Raw genomic sequence first — 25,024 nt, forward strand, 5'->3', positions numbered from 1 at the left:
CATGCTTTCCTAATATTTCTGTGCATATACAGCCAAATCATAGTCATAGACACACACACGCATACGCACACATAATGGTCTTCATTCTTCCCTCCCTAAATGTCTGGCGCATCTTTGCATATTAGTATACACAGCTTTACCTCAGTCATTTCAATGGCTGACTAGTGTACTGTTTGGAAATACTATCTAAGTTGTTTCCAGTTTTTGGTTAATAAAATCTTCACACAGCAAATATTCTAGGATATATGCAAATGTTATCTGTAGGATAACGTACTAAAAGTGGAATTGCTAGGTCAAACCAGTGTATATTATTTATTTTAATGAATATTTCTAAATTACACTCTCAAAAGGGTTACACTTTCGCTAAAGTTTATTTTATGAGAACATCTTATTTTCCATACACTTGTTAAGGCTGTGTATTATCAAAAACTTTCAATTTGCTAAGTTAATAGGTGTTTTAATTAGCTTGTTTTAATACACATGAAGGTAGGCATCTTTTCATATTTTTAGTTGTTAATTTGTATTTTGACACAATTATTCATATTCCTCACCCATTTTTTGAAAATGTCTTGTTTTTATTGAGTAATAACTATTTATGGTAATGAAATTAGTCTTTTATTATGAGTGCTAGCTTTGACTTTTGACTTTCTTTGTGATATTTTTTGAAATATAAAAGTTTAATATGTTATCATAATTATTATTTAGTCTTCTGGTTGTTTGCTGACTTAAAAATGTCTTCCAAATTTAAGGATTTTTAAAATGGAGTTCAAGGAAAATCTTTTGGTGGTTTTTTTTTCACACAGTTAAGAATTTTTTTCCTATAAGATTAAAAAAATTACTTACCTGTTTTTTTAGAAAGGATTTAAGAATGCTTATAATAAAAGATATTAAAAGATAAATATTTTATTACAATAAAATTAGAACACCAAGATGGTAAATGACAAGGAAAAGCAGATCCTGGAAAAGCCAGTACCATAATCACAAGAATTTATTTATTTAAGGATGAATAAGACTAATTAATTAATGTACTTAAGTTAACTCTGACCATTAAGTGCATCTCTGAGATTCTTGGTAGTCATGGCCCAAGAACCAAAAATAAACAGATACATTAGTTATATTTTTGTTTTAAGAGAAGGACACTTACTGATTGTTTAAGAGAAAGGCGCACTAAATTCTGGAAGTAATTTATCACATGGAGCACTATTCAGGAGAATTTAGGTGTTTGTTTTTATTTTTGTTTCTTTGACTGCAACAAGATTTTTCTTGTTAAAAAAATTTTGAATGTTCCTGGTCAGAAGTCCTTACCCACCTTGAGTTCTCCAATTGTGTATGTCAATACCGTTGAGACTCTGGACTGTTCATCCCTTCTTTCTTCTAATGACCACACTTGCCTGACTCAGTGGAGTTACCTCAGTGCAGAGGAACTCTGAAGAGAACAGCTGTCTCTACTGCCAGAATGATGCAAATGTTAGAAACTAGGATATGGGAGGAAAATCAAGAGTTGTTGGTGTTCAGGCAGAGTAAATGATCCATCATTTGATAATTTGACCTGTTGTCATCAGACATTGTGTTTTCTCAGAAATCCTTTGCCCCCTTTTTATCTTAAATCCTTTTACATTTCTTCCTTCATGGACAGCTGCTAGTTTTGGCATGGTGGTAAGCTGTGCGCTCTCTCTAAGGAGTGTCTTTTTGAAGACAGGTTTCCTCCTGAAGAGGGCTATGACAAGAAAGCTACTGGTATGGAAATGAGCAGATCGTGACAGATGTTTTTCATTGCTCGAATGTGCTTTTGTGGAATAGCAGGCCTCTGATGCTCCGCACAGCATCCCTGTGCGAGAGAAGTAAGACTGCCTCCTTGAGAGACAGGAAACATCAGGAGCTCCTCTGCTCACCACACAGCAGTTTAACAGAATGCAAGCAAGAGGGTCCTGGGTGCCAGGGAATGCATTTTCATTTATTACTTTTTAAAAAAATCCTCACCCAAGGATATGTTTATTGATTTTTAGAGGGGGGTGGGAGATAGATAGATGATTGATAGATAGATGGATAAACACACATTAATGTTGCCTGTCGGGAATTGAGCCCACAACCCCATAGTGTGTGAGAGGGTGCCCCAACCAACTGAGCCACCCAGCCAGGGCTTGCCTATTACTCTTTGAAGACAGACATATATTACCTGAAGCCAGGAGGTAGAAGAATCTTTTTAAAAAGTCCTGGCCATTAGTTTTAGATGCCCTTTCACTTTGAGTAATCTGCTCACTGAATTATTAACAAAGGACAGCATTTGTTATTCATCAGTCTAAGGATCAACGAAGAGAGGAATGTGAAAAACACTCTAATCTGATTTAATAAAACAAAGATTTCAATGATATTTAGGAAACTGTAGGTCTACCATTCTGGAACTTACTTCACAGAATATTTAAAGATACAGATGACCTTCGAAATATGCTAATTTTAATTTGCTTTTGTCAACATATCTACTACCACCTGAGGTGAAAGTTAAGAGTAGCTCACTCTTCTCCATTTTTTTGCACTTTTATTGAGATATAATTAATATACCACACCATTTAAGTTTAAGGTGTACAGTATATGACCTCACTTACATATATTGCAAAATGATGACCACAATACATTTTGTAAATGTTCATCACCTCATCTAGTTACTAAAAAATTTTTTCTTTGTTATAAGAATTTTTCACTCTTCTCTTTTTGAGTCATCATTCTATTGACCATGGACAGCCCTCACGCTTGCAACCTCCACTGGTTGCAGAGATTTCTAAGAAGAGATCCTCAAAAAAGGCCAGTGCAAATTGTTTGTTCCTTCTCTCTCTCCCCTTTCTCTGTGTGTATCAAGTTACCTCCAAATGGCATATTTGGGGTACACATACATGTTTAATGGCTTATTAAAACATGTCACTTTCAGTGGGATCCTATCCAGTACAATTTTTAAAAATCCCAGAGAGATTAAAATGAAAGCTTTCTTTCACCATAATACTGAAGATACTCGGTGGACACCACACCATGGCTCTCTGTTGATTTTTCTTAATTTAGACATAAATCAGATAACAATATCCTCACCACATTCTATTACAAACCAGAATTTTAGAATACTTTTTTGGAGGTATTGTTTTTTATAAATAACACTAAAACCAGTCATTTCCTAGATGCTATTTATTGCTATAAACAACCTCTCAAGTTGTTTTTATTAAGTATACCTATTGTGATAAATTTTCTTGAAACTTTGAATTATATAGATACTTATAATCACTGCTATTACCTATCTTTACAGTTTTGCAGGTTGTTCAGTTTTTGTTTTCTCTTACCACGTGCCTTCCACCTGTGGGAGAGATATTTTTAAAACATGTTGGAAGTTGAAATCTAATATGAAATGTTGACCCAACAGGATACTGGCCTTCTTGAAGCTTTCCTGCTAGGATTACTCATCGGTGATTTCGGAATGCCAGTCACTGTCACGGGCATTCCTCGGGCCCTGAAGCAGGCACCTTAGCATTAGGACAATGAGCTTCATTGTGATGAAAAGGTCACAGATGTTTTATTAGTCAATAAGGTACAGATTTTAGGTGGCAAATATGAAGCCAAATGTCGAAGTTTGGAAGGTCTGCATTCCCTTGTTCTAATTAACCTGAGATACTTGTGACTTCTCAGTTACTTAGTCTCCTTCAGTAGGTAAAGAATAAAGGACACAACATGATGCCTGTCTTCTTAAAGCTGTTTTCAGGATTGTTGAAGTGAATGAACATAGTGAAGTACAATACATTTCAATGGTTTCTCTGATTAATTTGAATATTCCTTTTAATGATTAGTGAATTATCTTCAATAATTTACTTATCTGAGCTGCTGCTTTTAATTTCTAATTGTGAAATTGTGGAACCATTGACTTACTGATACAAAAAAAATAGTTTTTTTAAAGAGTAATACAACTTAAAAGTACCAGCATTCCTTGACATACAGAAAGACTGGTCTCTACCTGGTGATATGCAAGATATTAACCTGAAGTTCTTGAAAGAAGAGGCTATTTGCAATTCACTATATTCTCTTCTTAAAATAACAAGCTGTTGTATTTTGGCTGTGTGTGTGATCAGTATTCCTTTTTTCCCTGGGCATCTGTCATAACTGTGCAGGACTGAAAATATGCCCTCTCTCACTTAATTTCTTTCTTGACTTTCTCATTTCTCACTAAGGAACTCAATTTTTTATGAAATCGTTTTATGAATGATGGCCAATGTCCTGTTTCCTGTCACTGAAGGCCACTGGCCCAGTTAATGCCTTAAACATTATGTGGGAAAAAAGTTCTATAGGATATAAGTAGTGTGCTAACACATGAATTGACTTAATATTGAGTCTAGTTTTAAATCATTTGGAGAGGGGGGTCACAGAAGTAATTAAGCCTGTTTTGTCCTGATTACTAACTTTGTGGAACATTTCCGTGAGACTGGGCCAAGTGTGACCTGCCCTTGCTTTTCCCCACCTCGTGTTGGAAAGAAAATAAATAAGCATGAAAGCCCATGTGCAGATAACCTTATCAGGGGCACCCGGTAGTAGTATGATAGAGATTCCAAAGACTGTTGTAGGTGTACTCACCTGGAGGTGGGAGGGATATGGAGTTTGCAGTGAAAGGTCCAGGCATGCCCAAGAGATACCTGAGGAATATGTCCCAGTCTCATCCAGATTCTGCATCTCTGCTGTGCCCAACTGTGTGTGTAACCTTAGAGAAGTCACTGTAATCTCTGTGGACCACAGTTCCCTCATCTGTATAACCTCTTAGTTATTTCAGCTTTAAAAAGATATAAATTCATGAATTTAAGTTGTGTACTATGAGCTGAGCTAAGAACCTAACTGCTGAGTGTTTCTGTGGGAAAATGCAGAGTCTCTATTAAACCATTAAGGATGCTTTTAGAATCCAAATAAGCATGGAGATGGAAACATTAGACCTGGGGCCGGTTTATAAATTGGGAAATTCTGGGACTGAAGTATGAGTATCTCTTTTCTGTCTTGATTAACTACAGACGCCAGAGGGTATAAGTGAGGAGCAAAGGATCCAGGAGCTAGCTGCCATGGAAGAGGCCCGGATAGGAATCCTGAACAACCTCGAGGAACTGGAACAAAAAATCAAAGATATAAATGACCAGATGGATGAATCTTCCCGAGAGGTATAAACCATGAGTTCATTTTTTACTATCTCCCTGTTTTGTTTTGTTTTTTAGCTTAAAAATATTGCTGTCCATGAGGGCCTGTGCATTGGAAACAATACGTAAGTCAACACAAGTGAACATTTGTTCAGTGGGTACATACACAGGATAAAACTGCCTTCTTTGTACATTTCTTTTTCCTTTTTGTAATAAGAAGAGAGAGACATATTCAGCCATTTTCATGTACTTTATGTATAAACTGACATTGTTGTAACTAGTACAGCAAGTTCTCAAATAACGTTTTGTTCAACTTCATTTCATTCTAACATTAATGAGATACTGTAGGAACTTTGGTTTATATCAACTAGCCTGTGGTAAATTGGGTTTCATTAAACATCATTTCACCATGATTCTAAGAACCTATTGATGATGTTAAGAGAGGACTTGCTGTATATGCTTTCTGACTTGCTACAAATCTGTGAGCTGAGGTAACATGAATTTAGGTGTTCAAGTAGAAATCCAACAAATATTTTCTGGGCGTGCTCACTATGAATTGGATATCATGTTGGTACTATAGTGGATTTACATGTGAATCAAACATAGACCTAGCTTTCTAGAGGACTCTAGAAAGTCCTCTAGAACCAGGGAGGAGACAGACACAGACAGACTATAATTCTGGTTACAGAATTAATAACTAGAACTGAAGGGAGGGGCAACTTTTACATTACCTCCATGGAGTGACAAAGAGCAGATAACTCTGCCTAGGCAGGATCTGCGTGTCTGTACTCACAGATGACTCAGACAGCCCCATATGTGGCAGGGGATTGCTCACCTGTCAGCTTGTGCAGAAACCCTGGAAGCCCCTCCTGCTGGCATCGCTAAGGAATGCAGTGCTTGCATGCTGGGCTGAGTGTAATTTTTACTTCCCATGCTCTAGGGACAAAGAAAGAAAGACGTGGTGGTTCCCTAGATGGTTCATGCTTGAGCCTCAATCTAAGCAAATAGGCAAAATATTTTTGAGAAATAAGCAGAAAGGGGGTCATCATAGAAAAATTGAATAACTATTTCTCTTATATTCTAGGCTCTTCAGCTCTCTTCTGTAGGACTCCTGAGCCTCACATGGGCTCTCTGAAATGCTCTGTAGGCCCCACAGTCTGGCTGACACAGTAGTTACTTTCTGAAATCTGTAGCTATTAAAAATGTACCTCTAAAGTAAGTAGCTAAGAACTGCCCTGAATGTGAAACACCTCTGGGCTTTGTTTTGTGTCCTCAGTTGGATATGGAATGTGCTCTTTTGGATGGAGAGCAGAAATCTGAAACAACTGAGCTGATGAAAGAGAAGGAGATCTTGGATCATCTAAACCGGAAGATAGCAGAACTGGAAAAGAACATTGTTGGTGAAAAGACCAAGGTAAAAGAAAATTCTGTTTGAACGCAATTTTTGAGGGCAAAAGGGTGGTCCCATTTCGTTGGATCTAAATGTTGTATGAATTGCCATGGTTTTGTATTTCTGTGTCCTGCTCCTGGAGATGTCAGCACTAGAGAAAAGTGTTAAGAGGAGGTAAGTTGTCACCAACTAAGAACTGTCAGGTACTGAGTAGCTGACGCTGAGAGAGTACAGCCTGTGTAATGCCAAGCTGATATTCGTGGCAGCTTTTTCTACTTGAGATGAGTGAACTGCTTTTTTCATCAGCCTTTCTGCTCTTCTAATTCTACTGTGTTTTTTTTTAAAGAATTGACTTTAGCTTACTGAATTTCTTTACCACTGCTGCCCTGGAGAAATGGCTTAAGCACATGCAGATATGGTTGCCTCATTTCTTTTCATTTTTTCTGTGTATTAAAAAAGATGAATAGGAGCCATTCATCTCACTTGCCTTGTCTTGCCACAGTCTTCAATGCAAGTGCACTGCTCTTTGGAAAACGCATTGCAGTTTTCCTGAGATCCTCCCACACTGCCCCGTAAACTCTGTCTCTGAAACACAGTTGACACTCATCTTGGCAAAGGTCTTGTTTATGCATTTGAGGCCATGACCTGAAAGGTAGCTGATATCTACTAGGGAAAGTATGGGAAATTACTTACTTGTAGATTTTTAGAATCTGGGGTGGTAGTTGTGTTTTCTGTTTGTCTGTTTTTGTTTATTTTCTCTGGGAAATATTTTGCTCACTCTCTTCTCACATTCTAAATTGGTAACAGCTGAACTAAGCCTACACCAAAAATTAAAATTCCAGTTTGGGGAAGAAAAAGCAAAATGAACTTTAATACATTCTTTCTTGCTTTCCATGTTCTCCACTAAGGAGAGAAAAAGAAAAACAATGTTCAGTTTGAGTAAATTCTACTGGTAGTATGTGGAAGGATTTCTGCTGAATGTGGCTTCCTTTTTATAGGTCCTTCTTTGTTTGAGACCAATAAATAAGGGCATTTGATCTTGGTGCCAGAATATGAGCTCAAAAAGATATTGTCAGAAATTGAAGTCAGATTAAAAGCTACACATCAATATCTTGGCTTCCTGCTTGTCAAGATTAAACTGCACAGCTTTTTCATATTAAATTTTATGTATGTTCCGTCTAGCCCCAGACTTTGAAATAACAAAGAACCCATTTGGGTAATAGGTATATTTTTCTTTAACAGCTCAAAACCAAGTCAAAGCATTGATTGTCTAGTTCTGCAGTATGGGAAGCTTATGCTTTTCAAAGGTTCTGTACTGAGACAGCAAGAAAGTTTTGTGGGAGGCATCAGATGTCTTTGTTTTGAGACTTACTAGTATTTTATGGTTTATGTTATTCCAGAAAACTTGTGGGACATAGGAACGGGTACCATGTTCCCAGAGAACCTTTCTGCCTTCCCCATTTATGTAGTTATTTATCTTTGTATAGCCCACACATGGATGGCATGGCCAACCAATTCTATTTGTCTGTCATTAGCATCAGATTCTACACAAAAGTGAAGTAGGTCGAGTCAATGCTGAATCTCACTTCCCAGGGAGGGTTGTGTTATGTTCTCCAGACCTAAAGTAATGTGGAACACCAGGAACATGGGCAGGAACGAGCAAGAAGGTCACCTCCATCCTTCCTGTGATTGTTTGGTGGCTGGACAGAGGCTATGCATAGAGGAGAGGACAGTGGGGGCCTGAAGAATAGGATCAGCACCTGCAGCTGTGAGGGGATTAGTTGGTCTTGGATGATGGGGATTGTTGTCTGTCGTCATGTGATGTGAAGAATGGCAGAAACTGGCTCTGGGTGAGAGATGCCAAAGGAGGTTGAGAGAAGTAAAGACTGACTGGGCTAGCTGATGTTACTACATATTCTTGACAACCAAACTCAGAGACTCAAGTGTTGCCTAGTGGCATTACTGTGTTTCTCAAATAAATTTATTCTACCATTTTATGGCATGGTGATTTTATATGTTCTCTTTGTTCAAACCTTTGGTCCCCATTCCTCCCACCGGCTTTGAGATGATCTCACTACCCACTTCACTAAGAAGTTTGAAGCATTCCATCTCTTCCACAGCTAAGGAAGCTTCTTTTTTTTCCCCCGCAAAGACCAAGGCCTGTGGACATGCCCTGGGCCTCATGCCATTCACCATCTCAACATCTTCAGTCCCTTGTCCCTCTTCCCCCACCTTCTTCCTCTTTACTGAATCTTTACTGTCAGCATGCCGACATGATTATTTTAAAAAGCTATTACTGAAAAACAAACTTTCTACCAGCTGCTCCCTTATTTCACTTCTCTTAATCATAGCCAGACTTTTCAGTTTCTTAGCACTCTGTGTGTTCCCCTTCTCTGCTCCCACTTAACCATTCCCTTCGTTCTAGTTGCCTGGGCTCCCACACATCGGATTTGTTCCTGCTAAGACTGCTAAAGACCTAGGTGCTGCCCAACCCGTGGGTGCTTCTCAGTCCTCTTATGATTAGATTCCTGAGGAGCATTTGAGACAGGGACAGCTTTCCCTGAGCACTTCCCCTGTCCTGCACCCCTTTGCCTCCACATACCACACTCTTCTGGTTTTCCCTTTTTATCTCTTACTTGTCTTTCTAAGTTCTCTATCTCATTCCCTTTGCTTGTTCCTCCATCTCTGTCTAACCAGTTGTTAAGAGTGTTTGTCTCTGATCTGGACCCTCTTTTCTTGTATCCTCACATTCTTCTATGGCCATGCTTCCCAATGCTGGTGACTGTCTCATGTTTGTCTTTGGCCTACCGCTCTTCCTGAACTCTGACTCATATCCTGTGGTCTACCTGACATCTCCACTCAGATATTTCACAGGTAGTGCCAACTGAACGCCCCATCACTGAACTCTAGATCCTGTCCTTCCCCTTGCCTTCCACATCCTGCCCCCTTCCAATCCTGTTCTTCCTCCAGTGTTCCCAGTTTGGGAAATGGCACCTCTGTCCACCTAGATCCTTGACACTTCTTTCTTTGTCACTCCACAGCCAACTGATTATGAAAACATTCCTCAGTCACTTCAACTTTTCTGCATCTCCTCTAACAGTAATTTCTTCTGATCTTGAAAGTATCTTCTTTAGTCCCATATCCAGCTGCATTCCTTCAGGCCATTCTTTTCACAGCAGCCAGAGTAATTTTGTTTAAAGAATAGAAATTAGATCACATCACTCTGGTTCATGTTCCAGATTTATATAAAATTATATTTTATATAAATAAAAGGTTTATATATTTTACATACCCCCCCCCCCTTCTTCACAGCTCTCTCATGGTGGTGGTATTCTGTTCTATCCATTTGTTTAAAGATCTGTTCCTCTGCCCCACTGCCATCGCAGGTCCCTTGCTCATCGGTCTGCTCTGCCTGGAACGCCCTTCCTCATACTCCGTGCCCGTTGTTTCCACCATTCAGGCCTCAGGTTCAGTGTTTGTTTTTCTGAAAAGTCCTTCCCAGTCTTTCTAGTTCACATAATGTTCTCCCTATTGTCCTTTTAGTCCTTTTGTGAATCGTATATCATAATTTACATTTGTTCTGGGCTTGTTAGATATTTATATCCTTCTGCATCCTGTGAAATAGAGGAAGGTGGCATTATCCGCTGTTTTCTGAGCTCGCCGTGGGTGCCAGCATACCACCCAGTATTCTTTGAGAATTGAGCATGGATCTCCTGCTAACAACAAGTCTAGGCTGGGCCTTACCACAAACACTGAGCCAAACACCTGCCCAAGAGCTAAGCAGCCAAGTGTCAGGACAGCTGGGCCGGTCTGCTCAACTGCACATGCCAGTGGGCTTGTAATCATGCTGCCAGGCGAGCCAGAGCGTAAGACAGAAGGAGGAAGTGGCCTTTGCTCTTTTGGATTCTCGTTTCCTTTTCCATACACCTGTTGCTGCTGTCAGATATAAACTGTGGAATGAGAAAACCAACACCTGAAAAGATATCCCTGTTGGACAAGCTCTGATTCAGATGTCGATAGCACATCCTGTAGGCCCAGCTCTAGTTCTTTTGGAGGCAAGGCGTGGAGACATAGGAAGAAGGTTTAATAACACCTCAGAGTTCAAATCCTGATGTGAAATCATTGACGTCATTCCTTGGCTCTGAAGACCAGTCTTTAGTATTATTTCCTTTAACTGAGTTGGGAACTATCATTGTACTTGATATATTTAGTGTAAGTTAATATATATTATAGATGATTATTATTTATTATGTTACCACATAAAATATAAACTGTAGACATAGTTATATATACTTGTTATATATACAACATAAAATATAGAAAATGTATTATGTATTTATTGAACATTTTCTCGGTGGCTCCCTGGACTGATCCTTCACTGCCACGGACAGTAAGCTATTTCTGTGTCACTCTGAGCCCAGGCCCTGCCTGTGTGTTCTCAGACAGCTGTCTCATCACCGATAGAGTCTCTATGAGTAGGGATAAACCCTGAACTGATATACGTATCCGATTCAAAAATCTTCCCAGAGGAGGCGTTTACTTGATGAAGGAGTAAGCAGAGAGGCCGCCATGTTTCCTGGGGTGAGTGAGAGGAAAGAGGGTGGTTCACTTTCGCTCCAGTAGACGGCTTCAGTTTCCTGGGCTGGGTGGGGGAGAGTGGGGAAGCCACCAGGGCCATGAAACTTAGTGTGGGCGAAGGCCTGGTGTGGGGCTGACTTCCCTTCCTTACACTCTTCTCATCTGCATTTTTTAATGGCCCTCACTCAGATAAATTATGATATTTTGCAGCCTTCTTGACCTGCACACTTTTATAGCTAAATATGCTTACAGGTGTGAACTGAAGCTTAAATCACTCTATGCCATACAACATGTTCCTGAGTGAAATTTTAAATTATTGGACTAATTGTTCTACAGTAAGCATATATTACCATATTTTAAATGGTTAGATTTTATTCCCTATTATTATCTTGCCAAAGTACCTGTTACTTCCTCCCCATCCTTCCTTCAGAGCCAGGGGATGACAGTGAGCCAGGCCCAGAATTCCTCAGCACAGTGTTAATGCCTCTTGAGTTCAGAGCGTTGGCCAAGTCACAGTCGATGTTCAGAGGGACCCAGCCCTTCCCGTACCTCTTTCTTACATTTCAAAGGTAGCTCCCTGGTTAGAGGAAGTGGAAATATATCATAGGATTTGGGGATTAAATCAACAGGATTCCAAATTAGGGTATTTTTTTCTGGTGGTAGTTTGATTACATAAATCTTAGTGTTTTGATTTTCCAACTTTTTCTACACTAAACATCCATTCATTGTATAATTAAAATGTCAAAGCCAAAGAGGAAAAATTCTAAAGAGAAATATAGGGATATGCCTCCTTACAGTCAGTCAGGGAATGGGTTCTCAACAATCACTGTTTGTCCACACAGGTTTATTTCCTCTGTCATTCCAAAATCTGAAAAGTTTGGTGGAAAAGAAAACATCCTTTTGTATGGTTGGCACCACAATTCAGATGGTTGCAAAACCTGACTTTGACTAATGTTCACACATGGTGTGAATATTTTTAAGTAGCAATAGAAGTAATAATGTGTTTCGGTAAAGGGTACTTCCTCATATAATATATGCTATGTGAACTGTGTTACCCCTCGAAAATTCAGAATATTCTGAAATCTGGAATACATGTGGCGTTAGGAATTTGGAGCGTAAAACAGTTGCCTAACCCATGAACTTAGGAAGATGCCTGCCTTGTAAACAAGCCCACAGCATTTAGGAACTGGAAGGAAAGGGATTCTCTGGTATGAAAAGGATTTTGGATGGCTTAGGTCCTATGAATTTTAACCCATCATTGTATCATTTCAAAACCTGAACCAGTGTTTTATGAAACATGGTCTGATTACCCAGCGTTGCTGGATTCTGTGCTGAACAATTTGGAAGTTAAAACATGAATCTTAATTTTCAGGAAAACCTTTTCAAGTTAATAAGGTTGCCAGATTTTCCCCTTTCCATATATGTATGTGTATGTGTATACATATGTGTGTGTGTGTGTGTGTGTGTGTGTGTATAGCATGCTCATTTAAATTTGAATTTCAGATAAACAGAAAATAATTTTTTTTCCTTTCGGCCAAAACAGCCATCTCCCAGTAATTCACCAAAGTGACAAATACAAAGGGAAAGAGGAGAGACCCCTCCTGTATGTTTCCCAGGCTTTTTTGGGAAACAGAGTTGTGCCTTTGGCCACATACGTGCGGACCTACAAGAAAGGTGATATTGTAGACATCAAGGGAGCGGGCAGTGTTCAAGAAGGAATGTCCCTCCAAAGTTCTTGTGGCAGAACTGGAAGGGTCTACAGTGTCACCCAGCATGCAGTGGGCATCCTTGTAATGTACTAAGCATGCTAAGAGCCGAGATAGCTTCCTGAAACATGTGAAGGAAGTGATCAGAGAAAGAAGGAAGCCCAAGAGAAAGGTACCTGTATCCCCCAGAGAAGCACAGTGTGAGAACCAATGGAAAGGGGCCTGAGCTGCTGGAGCTCATCCCCTGTGAATTCATGGCATGAGCAGTGTAAGAAAATAAAAGACCTCTGAACTGTTAAAAAATAATAATAAGGATTTTTTTTGTATAATTATGCCCCATGAATTATTTGGAACATACTTACATTGAAAGATAATTTGCTGTTCACCTGAAGTTAAAATTTCACTGGGTATCCTCTATTTTATCTAGCAGTCATACAAGCTAATAAAGTAGCATCTTTTCAGGGTAACCTTGAACCATCTGCTTAACAAGCATTGCACACTTAGATATGGTAAAATGATTTTTTTCACTGGCATTCAAGAATTTCTGTGTGGTATTGGAATTCAAATAGAGCCAGTGAGTTAAATTGCAGTTCACCAATACAACTTAAAAGGGAGAAAACTGATGTTACTGTCTTCTCACCACAGATATAGTAAGATGAGCCTTTTATTATTATGTTCCTTCAAGATAATAGGGAACTCTTGTGTACACATTCAGATTATTTATGGTAAATTTATAAATACTCATGACCATTTGTCTATTAGAAGATAATCATTTTGCATCTGAAATTGAAATGCATCATTTCTCTCTGAATGCATATTTGATACTGGAATCTCTCACAGTTTATTTTTTATTTTGTTTACTTGAGGTGTTTAAGCTGAATGTCAAAATTTTGGACAAAAGCAACTGGGATGTTATTTGTAAGAGAGACCTTTTATACTATGAAGCAAAGATGCTAAGGCCAAATGTTTTAAGAACAATTTCTGGTGGATCCTGTGGTAGAATCTGTTGTCTTCATTAGAAAAGTAAAACTGTACTTGATTGCTTTGCTTCTCACATCATCCTGGGTGATCACCACTGGGTGAGAACCACTGGGTAAATCAGTGGTTCTCAACCTGGCTGCATATCAGAAAAGGTGGAGAGATTTTTAAAATACTCATTCCTTAGCCTTTCTCCTGAAGTAGAGGCCTGGAAAGAGTATATTTAAAAGCTCACAAAAGTTATTCTAACAAGCAGTCAGGGCTAAGAACCACAAAGCCAAATAGCCTGTACTTCATGAGGAAACAGATCAGCTTCCCTCTCTTCTCTACCTCTAGTTGCTTATAAATATTTCTTGAGTGTGTGAGTAAACAAATATAAGCCCAATATTATGTACTGATTTCTACTTTTATTTGCCCATGAATAATTTATCTTTGGCTGTAAATATACTTTAGTCTTAAATATACAAAATAGTCAGAACTGGCAATGAATGTGTGCCCTAACCCGGCACTGCCAGTGCATCAGGAGAGGACAAGCCCATGGGAGCACAGTGCTGCTGGAAGCCGCCATGTCTCTGGAAAGTTCATTCTGTTCTTGGTGTTAGAAGTGTCCCCTTGCACATCTGGGTTTTCCTCCAGTTTCCAATTCCTTGACATCTAAATTTTTTTCAACAAAGTTAAATTTGTTGAAATATTAACAATTTACCTTTATTTATTTCCTGAATATAGATTTAGGAGTCTTTAAAAAGTATTCTATCTTTCACAATTTAGTGTTTGAAAACAGCACTGTGCCTGTACTAGTTGGAATAGGTGAGTCTGTTTACCACTTTAAGTCTGGGGGAAGAGAATAACACCCAGTTTTAATATTTTACCTGTGAAAGGATGAATCCCTGAACCCTGGAATGCCATCTGATTTGTCCATCTGTTTTACCTTCACTGTAGAAGGTGATACTTTTCAGCCCTAATTAACTACTTGTCCAGAGCTAGCTCTCCTTTGAAAACTTTCTGGGCAGTAAATAGAAGAGAGGAATATTAATTTCCTTCTGGCTCAGAAATGGTCTGCTCCTAGCTCTTGCAGAAGTGATGTCACCTCTGTGGGCCTCTGTGATTTATGGCCAGGCCCACCTGCCACTAGTCCTTCTTTCATCCTTCCCCTTGACTTCCTTTGCCCTAGCTTTGGCCCCAGGGAGCTTTCGCTCTGAGACATAGGTAGTGATCACAGTCTTACTGATAAGTCTCAGAGAAGCTGCAGACAGTTCTGATGGTGCCTGCTTGCATAATTCTTCTAACGGCCCCCTTGTATAGAATTGCAAAAGGTTTTGAACACCTCAGGAGGAAGGCACTATGTAAACATAAGGTATTTTTTTCCTAGTTGTTTATTTGTGATGATTATTAACAATATTTAAAAATGGGAGGATCAGAGCAATGGTTTGATTATTTCTTCAAACTGAGACCTGTGTTTTAGGCCAGTGTCTTTTCATATTATCAAATATTGTGTCAGTGTTTTCTATCAAATAAAACTTTAAATTTTAGGGCTTTGAACCTACAGTATTTAATGGAATGAATGGTTTTTCTTATTTGCTTAACTTTCTGTTTGGAACTAAATTTGCTGCAAAATCTGGTGATACAGTATCTAGAAATAGAACTATTTTTGGATAAAATTCTCTTGCTTTGTAAATAGGGCCATCTTTGATCCACACACAGAGGAAATGCATTCTATTAGCCAAAAGACAAAGGCGTTCTGTACTGCTGGCTTTATTAAGGGAAAAAATTATTAATTCTGAAAGTAGAGACTAAATCTAACTGGTACTAGAGTATGTTCAGTTTTACTATGAATTAACACTTGAGACTCCTTTTTTCTGAGAATGATGCCATTGCTTTGTCTGATTCCTGCACAGTGGATGTGCCCAATGGGCAGACTTACCATTGAAGATGAGGGTACTGCCTTTATAGTCTGCTAAGGTTTAAGTTGTGGATTCATTTTGAGGTTGATAGATGAAGTAGGGTTCTCAGTCTTATGACTTTTGGATCTACTCATTTTGAGAAAAGAATACATTTCTAAATCAAAATATACATTTCTAAAATGCCCTTGAAATTTAAAATTTTAAGCCAAAAATGGAGACTCAAATGAACTGGTATAGGTATTATTGTCATATAGTTTCAGACCTAAACCATAACATCTTTTATAAAGAATCTGACTATATGTTTACACAGGAAACCATGGCCATGTGGATAAAGAAGTTAGAGTAAGTATAATTTTATATGGCTATTTCAGAGCTTCATCCTCAAAAAAAAATATATCCTTCTGTGATAGACTTCGAAGCCAGTTTTTTCTCTGACAATTCACATAGAATGAACTAAGGAAAGCAAGGTCGTGGTGTTTTGCTTACTGAGAGTGAAATTGTGGTAACACTTCATAAAGTGCTTCTGTTTAGTCTCAGAGTGATATGCAAGCAGAGAATCAGGTCTCAAATTTACTTGAAGGGTTCAGAGTATCATAAAGGGAACACAAACTGGGAAGACTGGCACTAAACACGTGGAAGTTTTGTATCTCTATTTGCAAGGTGGCATTGTAAGGCCTCATAATCACTGTATTGTGGTATTTGCCTATTATACTCCAGAAAATGTCTAGGGTCACATTGAAGTGTGTGACTTAGGAGGAATTTAGTGTTATCTTCTACTTTTGCTTCTATTCTCTGACTCCTGGGTGTTCTCCTTTCCTCTTTATTCACAGACCAGGTTTCACTTACTTTTTAAGTCAGTCATTGTAGGGAAGTTCTTATCTCCACAATAAAAGTCGCACTTTGGTGTCTCTGAACTGCCTGATATACCTTCCTCTTGCTGCTTGGTCAGCCCTGCATTTTTACTATCTCACTCAGCCTCTGAATTAGATGCTCTCCTTGGAATCAGATTCTCTAATTGCTCTGAAGTTAAGCTCTGAAAATGTTTCAGATGACCAAGGTATCAGCTCGAGTGCCTAATGTGCCTCTGACATGGGAACAAAATTTCAGTAATTTCCAAAGCTTGCCTGAGAAATGCCTTGAGCAAATGGGACTACCACAGTACTTGAGGCACATGCCTGCTTTTCACTGTCTGGTTCTCTGCCCAGTGACTCTGCAGGGCCATCTTAGGAATTTGGTTGGCATTTCTTTTGTTCTTTGTTGACCATCAATCAACTACCTTTGCTTCCCTGGCTTTTGTAACACGGTGGCAGGAAATAGGGAAGGAAGGAAGGAGGGGTGGAGGTCAATGCCAATACTCAAGGAAGTAGGTTGTGTTTCGAGAATACAGAAATGTGGCCCCTTGTCTTTGCTTCCATTGACACCCCTTATCCTAGTCACTAACATATGTTTCTATGTTCATAGGATATCAAGTGTCTGTGTATACGTGTTTGTGTGGTCCTTGGGAAATATGCACTAACGTCTGCTTAGGTGTGAAGGTAATTTCTATTCTTCTATTTTCTGATTTCTGAACTTCAGGAGAAGGTAAAGCTTGATGCTGAAAGGGAAAAACTAGAGAGGCTTCAGGAGCTTTACTCCGAGCAGAAGACGCAGCTGGACAATTGTCCTGAGTCCATGAGAGAACAGTTACAGCAACAACTGAAGAGGGTCAGTAGCAAACAGGAATGTGTCAGTTGTTTTTTTGCTTTCTTTTTTTTTAATTAAATTCCACTTACCTCTGACTTCCTTCTTCACATACCATAAAGTTGCTTGAGTTTTGATCATTAGATACTTTTTAAATAGAATATGCATGCTGAAAGTATATATTATTTCATGCTAATCAGTTAAAAATTCCTTGTTAGAATCTTTCACCTAATGGATAAATGTAAAAACATGTCTGGAGTCACTCTTTGTAATCAAAGAGAGTGATTCCTGACACGTAACAGTCATGGAGATTGTAGCATTTAATCAGCTGACATCTTGCCCTACTCTCTGCTGCATTGTGAGTACTGTTTGCCCTTGAATGTTTTCTTTTCAGCTTGATGTTATACTCTTGTTCAAAAACTATCCTATTCTCTGATTTGTTCCCCACCACTGCTTATTGTATAGTTTTTCTTTTTCTTTCTGCTTCTTAGTGACATTGAACTTACTAGTACGAGCACAACAGTCAAACATCCAAGATGCAGGGCAGTACCAATGTCCTCAACATCTTGTAATAGGATGTTCATGATTTTTAAAAACTTAGAGCAGCATAGACCTTCTAGTTGAACTTTATCAAGCTGTTTGCTGATCCTGATGCTGGCAGTGTCTAACATGCACACACTCTGAAACCAAGACTTCCTACATGGGTGGTTTCACAGTTCCTGGCAAGGCCACTATGATTTCATAGACAACGGCTCTGCTTCCTCTAAACAGCAGCCCAGATAAATTGTGACCCTGGGAGACAATCTTGGACTTTTAAAGGAGGCGCATAATAGTGGTTGGTCCTGAGTGACTAACAGTTTATGATTCCACATGGGTAGGAAAGAAGGCTAGTTTCACTCATGTTGTTATGTCTGTGCCTTCTTGGGAATGGGCAAGTTGAAAAATAAGTTAAGATAGCCCACCCTTGAAAGTGTTAGATGACCTTTAGTACAAAAATAGTTGATGCCTTGAGTATCAGATTATGAAAAATTAGTTAAAACTTTTCAATATATCACAGAGGTTGAAAGCATCTTAATAAAGATTACCAAATACAGGCAGATTAAACTGCAGCACATCAGTTTTAATATTTGTTCTTTCTTACAACTTGAATCAAAGAAAGTTCCAACAGTGTTTCTCCCCCTTCACTAATTTTATTGCGCACCGCTAAATTTGCTGTGACAAGATGAAACTTCTCATTCCTCAAGGTCACTGTTCTCTGAAAATCTTGTGGTAAAATGATTAGGAAAAGAATAGTATTTGTAAAATTACTTTAGTTTCTCATTTGTTTGTGTATGCCAGTTCACAAAAGAGATTGGGAAACTGGTATTTATAGTTGTTTAATGTCATTCACTTTCCTGATTACTAAAGTTTTTACACAGTTGTAATACTTTATTTTGAGTCAGCAGAATAGGTATATATTTTGTTCTTTCCTTTCTCTAGTTATGTAGTTAATTTTTGTATTCTTTATAAACATTACTTCAAATAAAAATCGGTAGATTCTATTAATAACCTGAACTCGGGCTGATATAATTGCTGTTTGCTTAATCTAGCTTCTATAGGATATAACTCATAAATTTGTATATGGTATAAGGATTTGACAATAAAGGAGTAAAGAAAATGATGCAGACAGTCTGTTCCACTGACTAAAGGCAAAGACTTCTTCCTCTTCCTCTCCAAGTAAAGTGTAATCGTCTTATCATAAAACCCCTTTTCTTAGAGACAGAAACTGGCTTGTGGTACCTTCTGTTCACTCGATATCACGAAGTCTACTAATTCTGTTTTTCAGAAATGATGACCAGAATTGCTTGGCTTAATCAGTAAAAAATTCACTTATTTCATTGGAAGTCCATTCATACTAGGAACTTCCGATGTTTTCAAAACTCATTTCCCTTCAGACTTCAGACACTTCAGAATACCACTTCACTACAAAATTTCCCCAAGGCATTTATTTTAACTCTCGATTCAATAAAGTTGGTTTTACTACAACAGACTTAATGATCAGGCAAGTTATACAAAATAAAGGAATAGGGAGAACATCATTTTCCTAAACTGTATATCTTGTCTCAGACACTTAAGGTAAATGACTTACAAAATGACTTTGTGTATCAACACTGTGGGTTAACGACTGGGCTTCTGCCTCTAACTCATTACTTTAAGAGTCACAATACAGTTTATGTCTGATGCTGTTTCCTGACCTGAGGTTATAAGTAGTTGACACGGGCTCGACCACTGAATTGTTCTCTTGGGTAGGAGTAGCATGGAAAGGAAAGCTGAAGTTAAATGAGTCTTTCATTTGCCGGGATAAGTTCTACTATTAAATACAGGCAACACCTGGTGAAAACATTTTTCTTGTGCTTTTGATATTTACTCAGCTGTCTGGTTGATTTTAGTCTCTTGATTTTAAAAAAAAAACTATTCAGTGATATCTATGATTAGGAAACTTTTCTTCTCACTGACTGTACAATCAGCTTATAATTTAATCTTGCACAACTCATTCAGCCTCAATGGGCCTCAACATCCTCATATATAAAATGAGGAATTTCTACTGGATGTACCATTGCACCATTGTCTTTCCAAATTCCAAAAGTGTGCAGTTCAAGTGTTTGACTATAACACAAGATGGAGGAATGTTAACAAACCCTGAGCCCCATTAAAATGTGTTTTCAGACTTGGTCTTGAGCTGTTAGATTAGTACTCTAATTCCTCCTGGCATTACACATCTGTTCTCTTATTTCTCTATGCAAAGAAAACATCAAGATATGCGTGTAAACTCTGCTATATAAATTCTCAAAAAAGTTATTGGGAAAAAAAAGGTATTTGCATTAAATTTTCTTTACTGAGCCGTTTTATAGCTTTTCACACCTGGTCTTTAAGCTTGCCAGCTGATAGAGGTTTGTAATGTTCCTTTAGTAATGAGGTGGAGCTCAAATTTTCATTCAACTTATCATACACTTGACTTTGAGCTACCTACATATATTATTCTGTGTTCAGTGAAACTACTCCTGCCCCCAAATTCCATATCCTGAATTCTTATTATCTAATATCTTTTAAGAGTCTCCCCCAAGTTGTTTTTCTTTCACAGTTTAAGTTTATATACACACAATTTAACAGTTTAGATAACTGAATCAGATGACTACACCCATGGAATCCGAGTGCTGAGTTTAGCTTTAGTTTTCAAATTTCCTTCCTAGTGTACTGTTATTTTCATGCAGTAGCTTAAACATTTGCTACAAATAAGTGACTCTGTGACCTTTATGCGGTTAAAATAACATGTTGCATGTTAACCAGATGTGAAGAGGGGGACCAACTAACGTAGAGTATATTGTGAGCCATCTGTCCACTTTGTAGATGTTTTATAAACTAAAAAACGGGGGTTATTCAATTTATCTCAATAACTTCTAGTCACAAACCAAGCTTAATGGAGAGACCTTCAAAACAAGTGTACATGCCTGTAGGAATAAATAAATCAGCTAACACTGCTTTAAGACTACAGGTATTTTGTTTTGAGAGATAATACTTGAATTATCTCTTAATTCCTTTAGTAGTGACTAGATTTGGTCTGAATTTTTTAGTTTCTTTAGAAATTATAAGCATGAAATAAATGTCTGAGAAACTTGAAATGTCAGCCAATAACTTGAAACCAAAACCACATTTTGTTTGGCCAATTAAAATGTAAAGAAGTTTTAAATGATAAATTTTTCAAATTGTTTTTTCCTGCTCTTAAGCTTTGAGAACACATGGTCTGGTTGATGTAATAACCTTGTTGCTATAGTGTTGGTTTTAATTACATGGTTACATGGTTGCTAATATCTCTTCCATGAATCATTCCCAGAATAACACTCATTTCATACAACAAATATATTCCATTTGATTAAAAGATTTAATTTTTCATTACTTACATTAAAAACCAGGTGAATGGAGCTAGATGCTGATACAGATCTAATTTATCATATGTTTATTTTTCTGACTCTTTTTGATGTTTCGATTAAAAAATATATGTCCTAGCTTCTTTACCTGTGTACAATTGCAAGCCATGTAGTTCAGTTGGCTTTTCCTTTTGGCCATAGCTTATTTATAAATTATATATTTTAAAAAAATCTATATATACTATATTTAGAGCTCTGTCAAAGTCTCCAAAAGTCAGGGGGCAGGTGTTTTTTTAAAAAGTAGATTGGAGAATAATGCACACAACACGAACCAATTTTGCATAGATGCAGATCATTCTTATCCTGAGACATTTCATACATTGGAGAATGCCTGTTCTAGACCCTCTGATTTTTATGATTTTAATCTTTCTTAACTGCCCTAGGATTATCCACAAAGTAGTGGTATGTAATCTTTTGAGTCACTCTTTGTGCCTGATGAAAGCTGTTGTTCTGTTCTTTCCACTGAAAAGGTTTGTAATCAGTTTTAAGGGATTTACAGAAACCTGGTTTAAGAACCCCAGTCTCCAAATATTTTTTATTACATTTCTCTTCAATAAAATTATGTGAGCATGCATCTCTCTATATATTATATAGAGCATATATATATTTATGCATGCTCAAAATAGATATTTATTTTAAATAATGTACATATACTATTCTACCGATGTCCATTAAAAAACATTTGTTTAGACATTATAAAAGAAGATTTCTGGGCAAGATGGAGATGTAGGTAAACGCAGCTCGCCTCCTCACACAACCACAGCAAAATTACAGCTCAACTACAGAACAAATATCACTCAGAACCACCAGAAAATCAAGCTGTGTGGAAGTCCGACAACTAAGGAATGAAGCAAACAACATTCATCCAGACGGGCCGAAGTGATGAAGGGGCGGAGGCATGGAGACACAGGACAGTCTGGTCTCAAACCCACATGTGATGGACATAAAACAGAGGGACACCTCAGGAGCGAGGAATCCCAGACCCACATCGGATCACCCAGCCCAGGATTCTAGTGCCAGGCAGATAACTCGCCATAACTTCTGGCTATAAAAATCTGTAGGGGTTGGGTCAGCGGAAGAAACTGCAGGACTCTCAGGTGGCTCCTCTTAAAGGGCCTCGCACCACACATGGACTTACTCAGACTCACTCCCTCTGAGCTCCAGCACTGGGGAAACATCTTGAAGGGGACTGTTGGCATACCAGGAGGAACTGAATCATCTGGCGTCAGGGCAAGAGCTGGGGGACAGCTTCCTGCCAGACAGAACTGCAGACAGCAGCCATTGAACCTTTTCTGAGCCCTCCCTGCCACTGAGCTACAGTGTAACAGCACCATATATGAATCCCCAACAACCTGGCTCACACGGTAAGCCCTGCCCTGACAGTTACATAAGGATCTGCCCCATCCAATTTACAGGCACACCCGAGCTGGTAACAGTGGCTTTTCCATAGGAAGAGCTGGGCTAGGCACAGGCTTTAGACTTTCCTTAATCCGCTCAAACACGCAACAGCTGAGCCCAGCCCCCATACCTCTTGCTGAGTGGCCTCAGGCCCAGCATCAGCAGCAAAGCTATCTGCAGATCATTTTATAGCTTATGCCAAGGAATCCCTGACAGAACACAGGTGGAGGCTTACCTTGGTCTGCACCACCCAGGAAACCGCAGAGCCTGCACACCCCGTGGACATTTACAAACCATGGCAAAGCACCACCCAACCACCTCCACAGGAGGGAGGTGGTTACTATACAGGGGTGTCAGCCAGTCCTACCAGCTCTCTGGCCTGGGTAAATCCTTCCCATTGACCTGTTGAGAGCAATCAAGACTCATCTACAAGAGGAGGCAATACTCAGCCCATATGGAGGGCACACCTGGAATACCCAGCTTAGGGGGTAGAGGAGGCTGAGCCACTGAACCCCGCAGGAAACCTGCTACAATAGGCTATGCTACCAAGACACGGAGTCAAAGAAGCCCTATGTAATATACAGAAAAAAACCCACAGGAGGCCATCAAAATAAGGAAACAAAGAAATATGGACCAAATAAAAGAACAGATCAAAGCTCCAGAAAAAGAACTAAACAAGATGGAGATAAGCAATCTTATCCAATGCAGAGTTCAAAACACCGGTTATAAGGATGCTCAGGGAACTCAGTGGGTACTTCAACAGCATAAAAAAGACGTGGGCAGAAATGAAGGTTACACTAATTGAAATAAAGAACAATGTACAGGAATCAACAGTGGAGTGGATGAAGCCAAGAATTGAATCAATAATTTGAAACATAAGGAAGAAAAAGACATCCAATCAGCACTGCACGAAGAAAAAAGAATCCAAAAAATTGAGGGTAATGTAAGGAGCCTCTGGTACAACTTCAAATATTCCAACATTTACATCATAGGGGTACCAGCAGAAGAAGAGAAAGAGCAAGAAATTGGAAACCTATTTGGAAAAAAAAATTAAAGAAAATTTCCCTAATTTGGTGAAGGAAATAAACATCCAAGTCCAGGAAGCACAGAGAGTCTCACACAAGATGTACGTAAAGAGGCCCACACCAAGACACATCGTAATGAAAATGCCAAAGGTTAAAGATAAAGAGAGAATCTAAAAAGCTGCATGAGAAAGCAGAGTTACCTAAAAAGGAGTACCCATAAGGCTGTCAGTTGATTTCTCAAAAGAAACTTTTTAGGCTAGAAGGGACTGGCAAGAAGTATTCAAAGTGATGAAAAGGAAGGACCTAGATTGCTCTGTCCAGCAAAGTTAACATTTAGAATCTAAGTGCAGATAATGTGCTTCCCAAGAAAAGGTAAAGCTAAAGGAATTCATCATCACCAAACCATTATTATATGAAATGTTAAAGGAACTTATTTAAGAAAAAGATCAAAACTATTAACATTATAATGGCAATAAATACACAATTATCAACAACTGAATCTAAAAAACAAACTAAGCAAACAAGTGGAACAGAAACAGAATCATAGATAAGGAGAACATTGGGATGGTGACCCCTTGGAAGGGAGCTCTGGGAGAATGGGGGAAAAGGTGAAGGGATAAAGCAGTACAAATTAGTAGTTACAGGATAGGCAGGGGATGTTAAGAGCAAGTATAAGAAATGGAGAAGCCAAAGAACTTGTATGCATGACCCATGGACATGAACAAAGCGGGGGGGATTGCCAGAGGAAGTGTGTTCTGCTGGGTGAAGGGGGACAGAGGGTGAAAAATTGGGGCAACTGTAATATACTGATCAATAAAGAATAAATAATGAAAAAAGAAAACTAAAATATAAAGAAGCTTTAATATTTTCACATCTTAGGGGATGGTGTTGTGTGCCATTTGGGGTACATCTTTCCCCCTAAGGCCCCTCTGATCTGTTATGCATGCCAACTTCTTTCGTACAGTCAACAACTTTTACACTAAACTCTCATTTTATTTGAAAATTTGTGGAAAAATAATAATTTTCCCAAAAGACTATGTCACACCTTTGGTCTGCAGATAATGTTTAGGTCATTTACTAAATTCTTTTTATACTTTGTGATCCATTTTAAAGTCACCTAGTAGATTTAAAACAAGAATTTCCATATCCACAAAGCAGTCTAAGACCAATGGTGAAATAAATGTGTCCCTCATCACCTGTGCCCCAGCCCCTTTCAATTCCAATAACAGTCTCTGCACTGGAGATTAATTCCAAAA

General features: G+C 38.5%; 1 protein-coding gene across 24 annotated transcripts in view; it reads left to right on the forward strand.

Annotated features, from left to right (window-relative positions):
• Window positions 1-25,024, forward strand: part of PHLDB2 (pleckstrin homology like domain family B member 2) — a 235,180-nt gene that overhangs the window by 164,607 nt on the left and 45,549 nt on the right. For 22 of the 24 annotated variants that reach the window (XM_045851269.1, XM_045851280.1, XM_045851268.1 and 19 more), the window contains 3 exons: window positions 5,028-5,171; window positions 6,424-6,561; window positions 17,276-17,404. In XM_045851269.1, coding sequence (XP_045707225.1) covers window positions 5,028-5,171; window positions 6,424-6,561; window positions 17,276-17,404 — 411 coding nt within the window. The remainder of the gene's footprint in view (window positions 1-5,027; window positions 5,172-6,423; window positions 6,562-17,275; window positions 17,405-25,024) is intronic. The other 2 variants (XM_045851282.1, XM_045851288.1) reach the window with 1 other exon arrangement.

The sequence above is a fragment of the Phyllostomus hastatus genome, unplaced genomic scaffold (genome assembly GCF_019186645.2).
Source record: "Phyllostomus hastatus isolate PE091 unplaced genomic scaffold, TTU_PhHast_1.1 phas_contig_86, whole genome shotgun sequence".
Classification (NCBI taxonomy): Eukaryota; Metazoa; Chordata; class Mammalia; order Chiroptera; family Phyllostomidae; genus Phyllostomus; species Phyllostomus hastatus.